General features: G+C 37.9%; 1 protein-coding gene across 1 annotated transcript in view; it reads right to left on the bottom strand.

Annotated features, from left to right (window-relative positions):
• Positions 1 to 17,709, bottom strand: part of Rc3h1 (ring finger and CCCH-type domains 1) — a 61,152-nt gene that overhangs the window by 20,122 nt on the left and 23,321 nt on the right. The window contains exons 2-7 of the mRNA XM_021198107.2: positions 16,384 to 16,763; positions 8,498 to 8,618; positions 6,514 to 6,753; positions 5,749 to 5,924; positions 3,161 to 3,361; positions 407 to 539 (exon numbers count right to left, since the gene is read on the bottom strand). Of these exons, the coding sequence (XP_021053766.1) occupies positions 407 to 539; positions 3,161 to 3,361; positions 5,749 to 5,924; positions 6,514 to 6,753; positions 8,498 to 8,618; positions 16,384 to 16,614 (1,102 nt within the window). The 5' untranslated portion in view covers positions 16,615 to 16,763. The remainder of the gene's footprint in view (positions 1 to 406; positions 540 to 3,160; positions 3,362 to 5,748; positions 5,925 to 6,513; positions 6,754 to 8,497; positions 8,619 to 16,383; positions 16,764 to 17,709) is intronic.

The raw sequence follows: 17,709 nt of genomic DNA, 5'->3' as shown, positions 1-17,709 counted from the left end.
AAAAAAAAAAAAAAAAAAACAAAGCAGAAGTTTTTATGTATCAAAGAAGAGGCATACAGTATTAGTAGTTTGAAGACTCAGAAGTCCTATCTGGAAGGAGTGACTAGGAAACTATAGTAAGCAGTATGTAGATTCAGTTCCATAGTAGGAGAGAACTCTGGGAGGATAACAGGTTATCAGGTTATCAGGTGTATTATCAGGTCAAGAAGGGATGAGAAAGAAATGCCCAAGTAAAGGCTAAGAGAATAATGAATAGAACAAGGTATTATAAGAAGACGGGATAATGGAAATGCAGCCAAAGAAAAGCTGAAAAAGCTACTTTGGGAAATTTTAGAGGAACATAACAAAAGATAACTGAAGAACCAAACAGTACTGAGGGGCACATAAACAGTCCACTCAGCTTTACCTGGACTAGGGTCAATGTTTGCTAGTAGCTCCAAATGGGGTCTTAGTCGGTTCAAATTCGCTGGGTCTCCAGTCCGCTGGAGAGCAATTGTTAGCTCCTGAACACTCTGTGCAAATGAGGCAGGGGTCTGCAACTTAAAAGAAAAGTAAACATTAATTTTCCAAAAGTTCAGATAACCCTTTTAAACCACAGTTTATTTACACCTTCATTTTTGCAGTTTATTAAATTTACTTTGTATCTATCTACCTAACCTATGCTGTGGCCAGACTGAAACACCTGCTATCTAAAGATCTTTCTTTCTATACAGTTTGGTACATTGTGTACAATACTATGTTCTGTCTGATACTCTTCCAATAGGAGGTCTTTCTCCCCATATCACTATATATTAGTTAGGTTCTTGGTAGTCTTTCCAAATACCTGAAATTTAGAAGTATAATCTAGAGATAATGTCAGATAATAGTAAGAATAATGCCACTGAATAGTCATACTGAATGAATTCAAGTTCTTAAGATCAATTATCAGAACACTAAATATATAAATTGTACAAACTAAATTTCATATATTAAAGTCTAAATAATTTCAAATGTCTAGTACAGTTGAAAAAAATCCTGTTATGATTTGATTGCAGAGAGATCAAACTGGAAAAGATGCGGAATCTTCCCCACTCTTGACTAGCTTTCATGGTGCTATATGGCTCTATGCAGGGTGCTGGGGGGAGGTAAGTCAATAGTGGTCTCACCCATTAGCTAACCTGCCCAGGCAAAAGGTGCTCATCAAGGTAATGTGGCAGGAAAGTCACTGGGGTAACCAAGAAGCTTTTAAAACTGGAATATGGGCTGTTCTACATCTGGTATTCATATCTGGCATTTTTAACCTGTTAAAAGCCAATGACCAAGTAGGTCACAGGCCCTATGGGTGAACTACTTGTTGTGTTAGATGGACATGTCATCAAACTGCCTCAATATTTTTGTTAATGCTTATAGATCAATGCTTTTCTCAACCCTGCTTGGAGATATTTCCTTCCTCATGGATAGCAGTTAGTTTAGAGATTCATAACTGGTCAAAGTTCTGACAATATATGACTGTTGATATTCAGACCTAAATAGGACATCTTATCACATCACCACTACCATCACCAAAGAATACAAAAAAGGGGTGTAAAGAATGTAAAAACTGGGGCTGGAGAGATGGCTCAGCGGTTAAGAGCACTGACTGCTCTTCCAAAGGTCCTGAGTTCAAATCCCAGCAAGCACATGGTGGCTAACAACCACATCCATAATGAGATTTGATACCCTCTTCTGGAGTGTCTAAAGACAGTTACAGTGTACCTACATATAATAAATAAATAAATCTTAAAAAAAAAAAAAAGAATGTAAAAGCTGGAGAATGGGAAGAAGTGCTGTGAACTGTCTTCTAGACATGACACAGTTGTCCTCCTGAACTCATAGCAGCTATGGTTACCTGCACAAGATCAAGCCAGCCATCATTCCAGCTTATGAGAGACAGACTATGAGGCTCCACCCATAGCTGAGAAGTTATTGGCAGTTGATGATAGCCAGAGAAGAAAGTGTTAAGTATCTTTAGGGATGCTCGTATCCCTGGTACCATGTTCCAGTGGATGGCCCCAAGCTCATGTGCATGCGGATGTCACTAACTGGACTTGGAGGATTATTGTGAAAAACAAAGAGATTATGAAGGTAGGAAGAATGTATCATTCTGAGTAGGAAAAATGAGAAAGGGCAGCTGGAGTAGATATGATCAAGATGAACTTGTCAAAGAATATTTTTAAAATATTCTGATTTAGTTTGGGATTCTTGAAGGTTGAGTATTTCTCTAAAACTTAATAAGAATTTCAGAAGGGAGACCAGGAAAGGGACAACATTTGAAATGTAAATAAATAAAATAACCAATTAAAAAAAATAAAACAACAATAAAAAAATGTAATGAGACATACACTCACACAATAAAAAGCTCGTTCTAGTAAATCCCCTTTATATACACACACACACATACATACACACACAAGTTCTGTTATTCTAGAGAACCATGACTAGTATGAAGGTATTCAAGGAAGAGTTATAAACAGTAAAAAGCAGAAAACAAAAAAACCTAATTTCTCAATTCTCAATCTACCAGTTTTTCAAAAACTGTCTTGTTTTGGGATATTTATTATAGTAGTCTTTATATCAAAACAGACAGTTGATAAAATAAAAACATAGTTACTGAAAATTTAATCAAATTCATCATGAGAGGTAATATTTAGCCTATGTAAAATTATTCTGAGTGGGAATCATAAAGCCTCAAGGTACACATCTGGAGGATCATGCACTAAAAGCTCCTATATAAAATTAAAAGGCATTTGGAAGCAGGGTTAGGAACTGGAGAGATGGCTCAGTGGTTCAGAGCACTGGCTGCTCTCCTAGATATGGTTTGATTCCCAGAACCCACATGGTAGCTTGCAAGTATCTGTAACTCCAGTTCCAGGAAACACAAAGCCCTCAAGATTCCTTGGGCAATAAAGGAAGAAAGGTGATGACAAGGACCATGACAGAGTGCTGGTTGAAGCACTGTAACACTATTGTCATTCTGATAGGACTAGCTATGACATATCATCTGGACACACTGAATCTCATTTACAGAACCCTGACATATACTATTTACGATAATATTCATTTGTTAAATAAAATAACTACAAAATAATAATTATCAAGATTCCAAAATCAGTTATGAAATAAGGGACAATAAAGACACTACCTTGTCAATAATAGACTGCATATGAGATTTGTGAGACTGATCCCCATAAAGCAAAGAGGACCACTGGTCTGGTGCAATCCTTAAGCCAGCTTCCATAGCAATTTGCACTATCTGGGAGTCATGTTCTCGCCTCAGAGCTTCATAAGTCCTAAATTCTTCTTTCAGTTGCATCAAAGAAGAGTCTTCATCACGTTTGGTGACCTAAAATGACACATACACACAAAAATCTAGTAACTGACAAAAGCCTCATACTTTATATAAACACATATAAACAAAAAAAATTATGATTTAAAAAAATCCAATTTATTTTGTGTGTATTGGTTTGATGTGTACCGTATACAGCAGGCATGCACAGAGGCGAACTCTCAGGAAGCAGATGGCTCAGCAGATGAAGGCACGTGCTGCATAAGCCTCACAATCCAAATTCAATTCCCAAAACCCACATCAAAGTAGGAGGAGAAAACCAAGTCTACAAAATTGTGTTGTATCTGCTATGTGTGCCATGGCATGGGTGTGTACACACGTACACACGTACACACACACACACATACACACACACACACACACACTTGATTAGAGGCTTGAGAGATGGCTCAGAGCTTAAGAGCAGCTGCTAGTCTTTTAGAGAACCCAAGTTAGGTTCCCAGCATTCTTGTCAGGTGGCTTATAAACACCTGTAACTTTAGCTTCAGAGACTATGACACACACATGGCATATACTCACATATATACATAAAGTAATAACTAAACAGAATGACTAGTGAATGACTTAACATCAGAATTTAATTTTTTTTTCTAGGGCCATCAATATGGGTCAGTGGGTAAAGTTACTTACTGCCAAACCTGATTGACTCAAGTTCAATTCCTGGGATCCATATGATGAAAGGAGAGAACCAACACCCACAGGCTGTCCTCTTACCTTCAAATGCACACAGTGACACAGGCATACCCATCTACCACTGACCCCCACATTATACAAAATAAACCAAATTTTATAAAATAATAATTTATTATAAAGTAAAATTTAATAATACATTTTTATACCTAGACACTGTGGCATACAACTATAACTGAGGCAGCCAAATAACTCTGTTATCTAGGCCAGCCAAACTACAAACAGCAGTAACAGCAAAGTTCCATTTCAAAACTTGCTTATGCTTTATTGGTTGACTGTGATATTAGGAACTCACTCAGGGTATCACACACTAGGAAAGGACTCTACCTAGGAAAGCTTCTTATAATTTGCATCTGTTTCTGTTAGTAGAGAACATATAACATGGAACGCACACAGATATTCTGAATATTCTAAATTATATTCAGTGAGGAACTACTTTATTCTTTCTAACCATTACAATAAATATGAAATACTATATTTAGAAAAACTCAGAACTGGAGAGAGTAATTTTGGTTTTTAGTCGATACAAAAAACTGAAACTCCCTTTCAGTACAGTATTAGTTGAAGAATTATAGTGATTAAAGGAATGGAAGTATTGGTTATAGGATTTATGAAAAGAAAGAAAATTTTATTTTAAGAAGACAGGAAAATAGAGCAGATAAACAGTAAGGGACACCTGATGGGTATCAATGTCTAAGGCAGTGCAGATTAATTCAAGCTGGCATATAAGAGTATGTCCAGCATTATGGTTTACATTGAAGCCAGATGGTGAATTGAAATCTAGGACTGTACAATTGAATAAGGAACAAACTTTAAAAATCTTATTACTGCTTCAGTGATTCTGGGTTAATTTTGCTTACAGTTTTGGTGGGTATCTTGGCTAGTTTTGTGTGAAAATGCTTCCACTAGACTGGTGCATAAGCAAGCCTGTGATACATTCTCTTGATCAATAACTGATGTGGGAGGGCCCAGTCCACTGTGGGCAGTGTCTCCCTGGACTGGTGGTCACGGTGCTAGGACAGCAGGCTGAGTGAGCAGCACCCTTCTATGGAGTGCTTCAGTTTCTGTCTTGAATTCTGCCAATGATAGACTGTGGCGCATGAACGGGCATGCAAAATAAATTCTTCCCCAAACTGCTTTTGGTCATGGTGTTTTATCACAGTAATAGAAACCCTAACTAAGTAGAAATCCTAAGACAGAGGGAATAACAAGATGAGTAATCTCTTCATATAAATTTAAAGGGTGAGACTGTATTTCAGCAATATAGTACTTGTCTAACATGTGCAAGGCTCTGGGTTCAGTCCCTACCAGTGCAAACAGACAGGTCAAAACCAAAACTGAACAAACCAAACCCAGGATATAACTAGAGCATTTACACTCTGCCTTCTTTAAGAAAGAAAAAAATACTGGTATTTCCTGAAAAGTACAGGCAATTTTTTTAAGGTCCAAATTTAATGCTTAAGTTTGGAGACATGGCAAACTTAACTAGACAGGTCAAAACCAAAACTGAACAAACCAAACCCAGGATATAACTAGAGCATTTACACTCTGCCTTCTTTAAGAAAGAAAAAAATACTGGTATTTCCTGAAAAGTACAGGCAATTTTTTTAAGGTCCAAATTTAATGCTTAAGTTTGGAGACATGGCAAACTTAACTAGACATGTTTTAAGTTGAACTAGAGTTTAGGTTCATACCTTGAAGCAAGAGGCTCTGTAGAGGAGCTGAACAACATGCCCAATGCTGGTTTTAGAGGCCTGAGGAAAACGTGGCTCCAGTCTTTGCACTACAAAGAGAACTAACACTTTACGCGACAATGCAGAACCATCTTCCAAGGCCAGCAAGACCAGCTTCAGAGCTTCCTCCTGCATTGCTAGGAAAAATGGTACAATCAAAATGTATGGTGAACAAAGATGAACTAAACCTGAAGAGCAACATAATACTATGCCATTAACAAGCAATACAATGAACCAGACACGGTGGTGCACATCTTTAATCCCAGCACTCTGAACTAGAAGCCAGCCTGATGTACAGACTGAATTCCAGGATAGCCAGGGCTACACAACAAAGCCCTGTTTCAAAAACAGACAGACAGACAAACCAACCAAAACCAAACCAACAATAACAACAAAACCCCAAACAATATAACATATTTATAACTACATTTTAAAGCCATATTTGTGGGCAATTCTGTCATATTATATTAAGTTGCTAAGTGATTAATATAGAGAAAAACATTTTTAATGACTAATAAAACGAATAAACTTTTGTTACCAAGAGAAAAGTCTATGAATTCTCTGAAAAAGTATGAAGCCAGGATTGTCAAGTAGAACAATGCTTGAAACAGAATTTAACAAAAGATGAGGGTTTGTACATTTCTAAGGATTTTTACTCTATACTTTCAGAATACCTAGTAAGAGTAAGTAAGCAGCCAAAGCAACAAACAAACTTGAATTACATACCTGGTCCAAGGAACTGGCAGCCCCTAGCTCTGACTGCTGCCCAGAGATTAGAAGAGAGTTGCTGAGGATTCTGGTGCTGGAGAATGAGCTCTGTAACTGTGCGTTCACCTAAAGATCGAGCAGCCCTCATAGCACGGATCCTGCCTTCTTCTTCCACTAGCTGGCAATGAACCAGAGTCACAAGTTTTCTCTGCATTGGGCGACTCAGAACACTCTGAGTAGTGCTATTCAGACCCACACCTGGAGGAGAGAACAAGGAAGCTATTTCTAGGTTTACAGTGCAATTTTACCATCCAGGAGCACTTCCTCTGGAGTGGCTTCTTTGTGGGCTAGTTCTCGGTCTCATTAGCCTATTTAAAGTAAATAATAAACCAATAGTTTGGATATCTACACCTAGCACTTGAGAGGCAAGGGTAGATACATCTCTGAGTTTGAGGCCAGCCTGGTCTACAGAGTGAGTTCCAGGGCAGCCAGAGCAACACAGAGAAACCTTATCTCAAAACATCAAAATAAACAAACAATTAAGTAAATAAAACTATATAACATTTAAAAAATAAAGCAAATGTATATAGATAGATATTACTCATTATGGCTTTCAGAACATTATTACTCATTTTAATCATAGAGGAAAAACTGACAGAAGACAGCAATTAATCCACGACCCAAATACTGTTGTTCTAATAGTTCTGGCATTTTATTACTGGTTTATCTTACTAATAGTTAATAGCAGGCTCTTTCTGGACGGTAACAACAACTTCCATTTTATTACCGTTTACTACAAATACAACCTAAAACTAGACAAAGAATCAGAGTTTATCAAATAAGAGCAGGGGATACAGCTGCTAGAATGCATAACCCCTGGGCTTAATTCGCAGCACTTCCCAAACGTCTATGATCAGAAGTTCAAAGCTATCCTTGGCCACAAAGCAAGTTTAAAGCCAACCTGGGCTAAATGAGACCCCATCTTCAAAGGAAAAAAAAACAAACCAAACCAAAGCTGTCAAAAAAAAAAAAAAAAAAAAAAGGAAAGCCCTTCTAAATCACGTTGTATGCATTTATTTCCAACACCACACAAACTCTGGATTTAGTACTACTTTATATGATGTGGTTTATAATATAATCTAGCATGAAGTAGGTTTGGCTTATGTCTTAGTCAGGGTTTCTATTCCTGCACAAACATTATGACCAAGAAGCAGTTGGGGAGGAAAGGGTTTATTCAGCTTACATTTCCACATTGCTGTTATCACCAAAGAAAGTCAGGACTGGAACTCAAGCAGGTCAGGAAGCAGGAGCTGATGCAGAGGCCATGGAGGGATGTTACTTATTGGCTGGCTGTCTTTCCCTGGCTTGCTCAGCCTGCTCTTTTATAGAACCAAGACTGCCAGCCCAGAGATGGCACCACCCACAAGGGGACCTCCCCACTTGATCACTAATTGAGAAAATGCCCCATAGCTGGATCTCATGGAGGCATTTCCCCAGCTGAAGCTCCTTTCTCTGTGATGTGATAACTCCAGCCTGTGTCAAGTTGACACAAAACTAGCCAGTACAGCTTATAATGAATAAATTTTATTAGCATTCACTAGGACTAGCTGCATAGATAGTAGTACTATATAAATCTTAAATCTACTTCTGTATAGTAGTACAACACTTGTCTAGCACTGAAAACTAAGTAGGGGGAAAAAGTAGAAATGGAAGAGAAGAGGGAGTGGGAAAGAGATGAGACAGAGAAAAAGGTTTCATACATTTGTATTCATTTGTAGCTCAATTATTTTGGTAATAGAAGTATCTGTAACAGATATTTGGCCAAGTATGAATGGGGCACATCTTTAATTCTAGAACTTGAAAGAAGAGGCAGGGAATGAGGCCAGCCTGGTCTACATAGAGTTCTGGGCCAACCAGGGCTACATAGTGAAATCCTGTCTCAAATAACAAATAAATTAACAAACAGCTGCTTGTTTAGCATGGGTTCTATAACTACATTTACCTCTTGCACTGCTGAGTGGTTTCAGGTACAATGCTAATTCTTCTACACATTTCTTGGCTTCCTCATAATGCTTTGTATCTTCAACCCCACTACACAAAGTAATGGGCTGTTGCTCAGGGATCTGGAGAACAAAAAAAAATTTTTGAATGCTCCAATTATTTATATTAAACGTTTTCCTGAGTACAATTTATCCACTGATAGTATGGGTGCTTACAACATTAAAACTACTAAATTTGCTAAAAGCTTTCAAACTTTTACTTGCATATATCATCCATTATTATTTCCATAAAAGCCTTATTAAAAGAATTCAAATACTATATAATTAACTGGATTATATATATAATTCAATGATCTACAGTACTAGTAAACAACTAATACTGTAGATGAATAACTATAGCAACTAAATTGAAATTTTTCCTCAAACTGCCTCCCCCCCCCCCAAAAAAAGGACCCTATCCCTTCATTGCCCCAAGACAGGGTCTCTCTCAACTATGCAGCCCTGGCTTGACTTGGAACTTACGATGGAGACTACGCTGGCAGTTCACATTTGAAGTATAGGGATTAAAAGTGTGGTATGTACCCATACTTCCTTCCTTCTTTTTGGTGGGTATGTACAGAAACTAGAGGAAAATTTCCGTGGTTGTTTCTCATCTACCTAGAGACAGGGTTTTTCACTGGCCTAGAACTTGCCAAGTAGGCTAGGCTGGCTTGCCTAACCTAGGGTCTTAGAGATCCCAGAGATCTTCGGCCTTGACATTGTAAGAGTGCCAACACACATCTTTTTGTAATATTTATTTAATATGAATTGGTGTTTGCCTGCATATGTCTGTGTACCAACGTGTAAGTTACAGAAGGTTGGGAGCTGCCATGTGCTGGGACTCAAACTTGGGTTCTCAGGGAGATCCGTTAATGCTTTTAATTATGGGTCAGATCTCTGGCTTCCATACCCACTTCTATCCGGATTCTGGGGATTAAAGATTCCATGCTTGTAAGGAAAATGCTTGACCAGTTGAGATACTTTCTTAGTCCTCAATATTTCATTTATTTTTATTGCAAATTATTATTTCATTATTTGAATATAACTCATGGTACTTATGTGGGCTCCAACAGGTAACCTGCTTACATACCATTTAAAATACTTACCACATATCACCCACTTTTTGATTTTGAGGTAGGGTCTAAACAACTGGGGAACTCACAAGGATCCTTGAGCCTCAGCCTTTCACGTGGTTGGATTACAGGTGTATGCCACCATGCCCTGTTTTCTCTTTCTTATAGAACCATGGCATTGGGTAGAAAGTAGTGCCTCAATGTAGATTTTTTTTCAAAATTAATGAAATGTTTTAGTATATGTGTTGCCGAAGCGAGCACACTGAAATGTTGTTAGTGTTGGCCATAAATGTTTCTTAAGTACAATGTGAATCCCTGATGATATAAGCTTATAATTTGCAATAATTAAACTAGGCTAATTAAGAAAATTATCATTTCAGATACTTTGTGGTGAAAATATTTAAAATGTTTTCTCTTAGATTCTCTCTCAGTCAATGTGGTGGCATATAGTTTTAGTCTCAGCACACTCAGGAGGCAGAGGTAGACAGGCATCTGATTTCAAGGCCAACCTAGTCTATATAGCAAGTCCCAGTGCACCCAAGACTACATAGACCCTATCTCAAACGCACACAAATCAATCTGCTTTCCTTCCCTCAACACCCCTCTTTCTGCCATTTGCTCCCTCCTGCCACCTCACTCTGGTTTATATTTGTACTTCCTAGAAGACTAAAGTTGTTCTGTCATAAATTCACAGTGCTAGGACTAAAAGCGTGTGTGCCACCAAGGCTGACAGGAATAAACAATAGTTAAGAAAAAAGTTGTTATGGAATTGTGGCAACAGACAGAGGTATATAAACAAGAAACCAAATTTTAGGCTAGTCACGAGTGGAATTAGAAAAGAGAGTCATGTTTCATGGAAAGGTTTTCTCTGTTCTGTCTGTGGAGTTTTGATGTGCTTCTGCCCTTGGTGGCCAAGGCTTCCTGCACCATTTCTGGGCTTTCCTGTTTGGGTCAGAGGACAAGTCTAGTTGAGGGTAGGAGCCACACATTAGTCATACCTGCCTGCTCACTCAACTATGATTCTAAAGAACCAAAGGCTCAGCATTTTCAACTTTAGGTCCCATAAAGTATTTCCTAGTACTTAAACAGAGCCCCTTTAGACTGTCCAGATCTAGTCCAGAACCTTTACATTTTGTGTTACTAATAGTAATATTTTCAATATCTTGTACATTTAATTTGCTACTTTCTATCTGGTTCAGAGTCAATGCAAAGAACTTATTCTGTTCTCGTCCACTCAATATATACCCCATCCCCAACCCCATCTTCTGAAAGACCGTTAAAGAATAAAAATTTAACAACTGGGGGCTGGAACGATGGCTCAGTAGTTAAGAGCACTGACTGCTCTTCCAGAGGTCCTGAGTTCAATTCCCAGCAACCACATGGTGGCTCACAACCATCTGTAATGGGATCTGATGCCCTCTTCGGGTGTGTCTGAAGACAGCTAGGGTGTACTCATATAAATAAAATACATCTTTAAAAAAATTAACAGCTAATAACAAGCATGTAAATTGTGTGCAGGAGGCTGGCGGGGGGCATTACTACACACCTCTTCAAGAATTAAGGCATTTACATATACGCTTAAAAATTAAAAGAGCCATCTCTTCAACACAGAATGATTTATTTTATCTGTATGAGTGTTTTGCCTCCATGCGTGGAAAGTGCACTATGAGCATGCCTAGTGTCCAAAGAAGCCAGATGCTGGTATTGGATCTCTAGGAAATACAGTTGTAGAAGGTTTTAAGTGACTTATATGAGTGCTCAGAACTACCTCTGGGTCGTCTGCAGAAGTAGCAAGTTCTCTTAACCACCAAGCCATCTCTCCAGACCTGTTTAACTAATAATAAAAGTGTGTATGTATATAAGAAATGTTTGAACTGGGGAGTGGTACCACAGGACTTTAACCCCAGCAGTTGGGAGGCAAAGGTTGTAGGCCAGCCTGGTCTACAGAGTGAGTTCCAGGACAGCCAAGACTATGCAGAAAAACCCTGTCTCAAAACAATACCCTACCCCATTCCCCCAAAAAGGAAAAGAGAAATATTTTAAAATAGGCTAAGGGTAGATGCACTTAATCCTTTGACAACCCAACCTAATCTTACAGATGGCATACAGGATGAGTAGGTTAGAATCACCGATGAAATAGAATGCAGATACTCAAACTGAGACATGCAGTTGGCAAAAGCAAAGTTAAAAACACTTGATATTGTAGACAATACCAAAGCTAAGTATCTTGGATTAAGCTGTATGTAATTTAAACCTTTAAAGCTAAAGAACAAACAAGCATTACACACTGAAATGAACAAGTTAATTTTTATAAAGACTTAAATTTTGTTTTTCCTTTCGTGTATGTGACTGCATGTGGGTATGCATGCCAGATGAGGGCACTGGGCCCTTTGTAGCTGGAATTACTGGTGACTGTGAAAAGAGCTGCCCGGTGTGGGAGCTGGGAAATCAGTTCAGCAGCAAGCACTCTCCAGTCCTTAATCTATAAAACTTAATGGATTGCTTGCAAGCCTTTGCTTTTCAAGAAGCGTGTGTGTGTGTGTGTGTGTGTGTGTGTGTGTGTGTGTGTGTGTGTGGTGTGTCGTACCAAGTAGGAGAAAGGAATGTAATAATTTAAGGGGTAGGGATTCTTTTGTGCCACTAGAGGGAGCTTGAACATAGAAATAGAACAGCCAATAGACCCTCAAATTGTCATCCAAATCAGTATTTTCTAAGGAAAACCTGTGTTTTCAGAGCCAAATGTATTATTCAAATATAAAGGTAAACTCAAGATTGAGTAGTTTGAATTACAACATTTACACCTGGAAAGATGTATTTATAAAAGGTTGAAGCCTAGGAAATGTTCTCCTCAACCACAATACCCTGCGGGAGGGTGTTCTAATGAAAAACATTATCAGTATGAACTTAAGATAGTTTGGTATAAAAGATTCAGTAACTTTGGTAGAAAGGATGTCATTTTGTCTATGTGTTTCTTGCTAAATGCCTTCTGGAGGTGATATTGTGAGTTCCCCTTGATTCTTCCTATTTTCTGTACACATTAATATATCCTTGAATATTTAATCATGTGTATTAATTTACAGAAATTACTGGTATGCTAGACTTTGTCACTGGAATTTTTAGTTGTTTGTTTTGTTTTTGAGACAAGTTTCACTATGTAATTCTGGTTGTTTTGGAACTATGTAGACCATGCTGGCCTCAAACATACAGACTCAGCCTCCCAAACTGTCATTGGCTATTAAAACTGATCTGAGGGCTGGGATGGCTCAGTTATAAGAGTATTTTCTTCATATGCACAAAGATACAGATTTAATCCTTAGCACCACATAAACCAGGCATGGTGGCACAAGCCCATAACCAAGAGGATCAGGAGTTCAAGGTCATTCTCAGTTACACAGCGAGTTCGAGACCGGCTTGGGATACATAAGATGCTGTTTTAAGAAAAAAAAAATCTTTGTTTTGGAAATATATTTGTGATGATATCTGTAAATGTCTAATAACTTTGTGGTATAGACAACACAGTGAATCATTTCTGATGTTTAGGCTATTTTTAACTTGTTGCTTTTAGAGACTGTAGTGATATTCCTCTGCAGGTCCCGCCTGTATGTATATGTTAAAATCATCTGGTTTGACGAGCTGTAAGTGCAGCCACTATAGCTACAGGGTTGTGCGCATTCTCCATTTTATATTCTCCAGAGCCTGACAGATAGCACTTTCCCTAGCACATGCAAGAGTCCTGCATGACCACACGGGACCACCATTCAGACAAAATAAAACAAAACAACAGAAACAGAAACAAAAGCAAACCCTGCTGTTATCTAAATTTCTATTTTCCTGATTAGCAGTAGGATTAATCATTTTTTTTCCTGGTTAAAAACAAAACAAACAAGTAAACAGTTTCCTAGAAGCATTTTAAATGTACAGAAATGACAAAGATAGTTCAGAGAATTCCTATTACCTCACACCTCATTCTCATTATAATGTTCTCTTTGATATTAATATGTCAATATGGCTATAATAATTTAGCTCATTACAGTTAAAAAATTCTGACTTTACTCAGAATGCCTTACTTTTGCCTAACAGCCTTCCCGTGTTCCAGAAGCTCATTCAGAATATTTGATTTGTGTATCACTCTTTATAAGGTTCTTTCTGTATTTTGATGATTGGAGGTTTTAAGGACTACTGGGGATGCATGTTGCATACTGGCTTTTGACGGATCTCATTTTTCTCACAAGGAGACTGGAGTTAGATATTTTGTTTGTTTGTTTGGTTGGTTTTCGAGACAGGGTTTCTCTGTGTAGCCCTGACTGTCCCGGAACTCACTTTGTAGACCAGGCTGGCCTCGAACTCAGAAATCCACCTGCCTCTGCATCCCAAGTGCTGGGATTAAATGCGTGTGCCACCACTGCCCAGCGGAGTTAGATATTTTTGACAATAAGTCAAGAGAGAAAAAAAAAATGCCCTTTTCATCATAGCATGCTAAAGATTCACTATCAATATGACTTATTTTTGGTCACATTAATCCAGTTCACCTGACTGAGAAAGCATTTGCTGAATTTCTCTAACATAAATATGTGTATTTGGTATAGGTTATCCATCAAAACCACTCTTCAATCATAGAAATGAACACATATGGTACTTAAATGAACAAGTGATGAAGCCAGAGATTAAATATTTTTTTCAGGTGATATCACTTTCAGTGATAAAGTTCAAAGATATAATCTGAGATGGGCCACTGAGATGGACCAAAGGTTGAAAGTGCTTGCCACCCATCAAGTCTGACCTGAGCACAATTTCCAGGGCCCACATGGTGGAAGGAGAAAGCGATTCTTTGTCTCTGTCCTCTATGTGGCCCCCCAACAATCAATCAATAAACAAACAAAAATATAATAGTAAGAAGAGAGGTGTAATCAAAAAGAAAACACACTCAAAACAAAACAAAAAACCCACAAGAATCATTCACCATAGCATCACACAGGTAAAAACCACAATTCCAGAGTTTAATACAGCAGTAGTTAATTGAAAATCACACTGGGAGGGGGGTAATTTTACACTTACAGAAAGCCTTTAGAGTCTCTAATTTATTCTTCCTTTTTGTATGATTAGTTTTTTTTTCCTTTTTTAAATTTAAAATACATGATTTAAAATTTAATTTCAGAATTCTATTGGTTATGGCTGTTCTTTGAGTCTTCATCATGCTTGAGTTGTGCACATGCAGTTGGGAAAAAACTGTTGTTCTTCTTCTCCTTCCTCCCCCTCTTCTCTTCTTTCTCCTCTTCTTCCTTCTCCTCCTTCTTTTCTTCTTCCTCCTCTTGTTCATCTTTCTTCTTCGTCATCTCTTACCATGTTTTATTTCCTACTTCCTCCTCCTTTTTTTCAAACATCACTGTACTTGTGAACATGCTAAGCAGCCCTTATCTCTGCTTTAGATAACAGTTGTTGTAGTTATATCAAAATGGTGGTTACATGGGCATCCACTTCCCAAATACATTAAGATGTATTTAATAACTTCTTAAAGGGTTAAGGAGATGGCTCAGCCATTGAGCTTATGTCTGGAAGACATAAGCTCAATTCTCCTGCACCCATATCAGGTAGCTCTCAGCTGCCTATAACTCTGATTTCAGGGGAGCCAATACCCTCTTCTGGCTTCCAAAGGTACCTGGACACATGGGGTATACACAGTTACATAAAAAAAAAAAAATGCCCCCCCCTTTTAAATATTTATTTATTATTATATCCAAGTACACTGTAGCTGTCTTCAGATGCACCAGAAGAGGGCGTCAGATCTCATTCCAGATGGTTGCGAGCCACCATGTGGTTGCTGGGATTTGAACTCAGGACCTTCAGAAGAGCAGTCAGTGCTCTTAACCACTGAGCCATCTCTCCAACCCCCCCTTCTTTCTTTTTGAGACAAGGTCTCACTATTGTAACACTGCTGGCCTGAACTCAAGAAATATGTCTGCCTGTCTTCTACCCAGCACTGTTAATAAAGGCACACACCACAACATCCAGTGAAAATAAAACCTTTTAAAAGCCAAGAAAGGAAAAAAGTCAGTAAGTAATGACTCCCCTCAGATAAAACAGTTCTCTTTGCTTTTCTTTCTCTATAGACTATGCAAACTGACTCAAACTTAGAAGAAACCTGGGTTCAAAGACTGGCATAAACATAATGGGCTCTAGGACAACGACTTTAAATTTCCTAAATGAAATAAAATCAGAGGCTCAAGAAATAAAATAGAACTATGAAAACTTAAAAACTATAGCTGTATCTTTGTGTTCTCCATTTCCATTTTATCTACATAGAGCTTTTGACTTCTTTTCCTACTGTTATAATTCAATAACATATCCATTTATTTTGCTCAAACCCTTCCAGCTCTGGCCACTGGGAGCTCTTTCAACCAGCTCTGGTATACTTTTGACATAGTCCCACTTTGTTAGAATACTTGCACAAGACACTCCATGCTCATTTTAAGGACTTGCTGTCCTAGCCCTTGAATTGACCATCCCTCCCAAGAGTTATGGTTCTTTTTATTAAATATTGTATTAGAAACCAATATTTAAACAAAAGGCATGTACACTGCTACTGGGACTATGGTGTCCTTAAGATTATCTTGGCTAATGAGGCAAGGAAATATGCAAATCTAATAATTCAAGTATATACATGTTTATAAATATTGCTATATGCAACCATCTATATCTACATTAAAATAAGCATGCCCACACAAAGACACATATAACTAAAAACAGTCAATGACAGACAATAAGCAATAGTAAGTTACCTGAGCACCCACTAGTTGCAGTAATGCTGAGTTCACAGGAAGGAGCTCAATGTCCGTATTGATAGTGGTCTGGTCAAATGGGCAAGCCTTACGGTGGAGTTTATTCAGGCACATTTTGCAGACAGTATGGCCACAGCCCAAACTGATGGGCTTTCGAATTGTTTCGTCGAAAGTCTGAGTGCAAATTGGGCAGGAAAGGAAATCCGTCCATTGTGGAGCTTGTACCGGCATTGCTTCTGGAGTTACAATTCACTAACACGCACACACACACACAAAATCTAAAGCAAAGATTCCACTGGAATCAAAATCTTGGAAAAAAGTTTATCTTTTTTTTTAAATATCTTCTGTAGATACAGTCAGCACATAGTGTGAAATATAACCTGGAAAACAGAAAAAGGAAAAAAATTAGAATAATCTGTTTTTAATTTCAATTAAACTGTTGAAGTCAATCATGACTCTACAGCCTTATCATTTTAATGTTACAAATGATAAAATAATCAATTCCATCTGCTATTTTAAAGGAGGACGTATTTTCCAGAAGGATGAATTAACTTGTCTAAAGGTGTGACCTTTAAAGTCTGTAGGAGGTTGGAATTAGATCCCCATTCTCTTAAAGACAGACAGACTGACAGACACAGAGACACACACACACAATTAAGATAGAGATTAAGCAAGATAGTCTAGCTCAAATCTTAAATCTCTTACCATCTTATCCTTACCATTACAGACACATAGATTAAAGAGACTGGGAGCTTGACTTGTAACTTCATTCAAAAGCTATATAACAGATAAAGTTGGAGATACAGCACCCCAGTCTGTATTCTCTGAAAATTATAAGCCTCATAGCTATTTTGTGTTAAATCAAACTATCAGGCCTAAGTTCTAGTTTAAAGAGAGGAAATTAATACTCTTTTAATCTCCCCTCCTCCACCAGCGTATGTAATTCAGGATGGTTTTGAAGTAACTATTCTGACAGCAACAAGTCCCACCCAACAACCAACAGGGTTTTCTCTGTGTGGGACTGGAGATAGAACCTAGGACCTGTGTATGCTAGGCAAGTAGGCCATCAATCAATACTCTTACAAACATTTTCCAAGTAACAATCCAGTCAAATGTTTTAAAAATGTTTACAGTAAAATAATCTCCCTCTTATCCTATTACTCATCTCTCCAATTCTCATTATCACTCTAAATCTATAAAACACCTTATTTCCCATTGTTTCCTTATGCATGTAGATATACAATGTATTAATTGGAGAGAAATAATTTTATATGCTGTTATTTACAATTCTTCTGTCTCTTAACTAAATCAGGTTCCCCCCCCCCC

The sequence above is a fragment of the Mus pahari genome, chromosome 5 (assembly GCF_900095145.1).
Source record: "Mus pahari chromosome 5, PAHARI_EIJ_v1.1, whole genome shotgun sequence".
In the NCBI taxonomy this organism is placed as follows: domain Eukaryota; kingdom Metazoa; phylum Chordata; class Mammalia; order Rodentia; family Muridae; genus Mus; species Mus pahari.
This window is presented reverse-complemented; position numbering and strand designations above follow the sequence as displayed.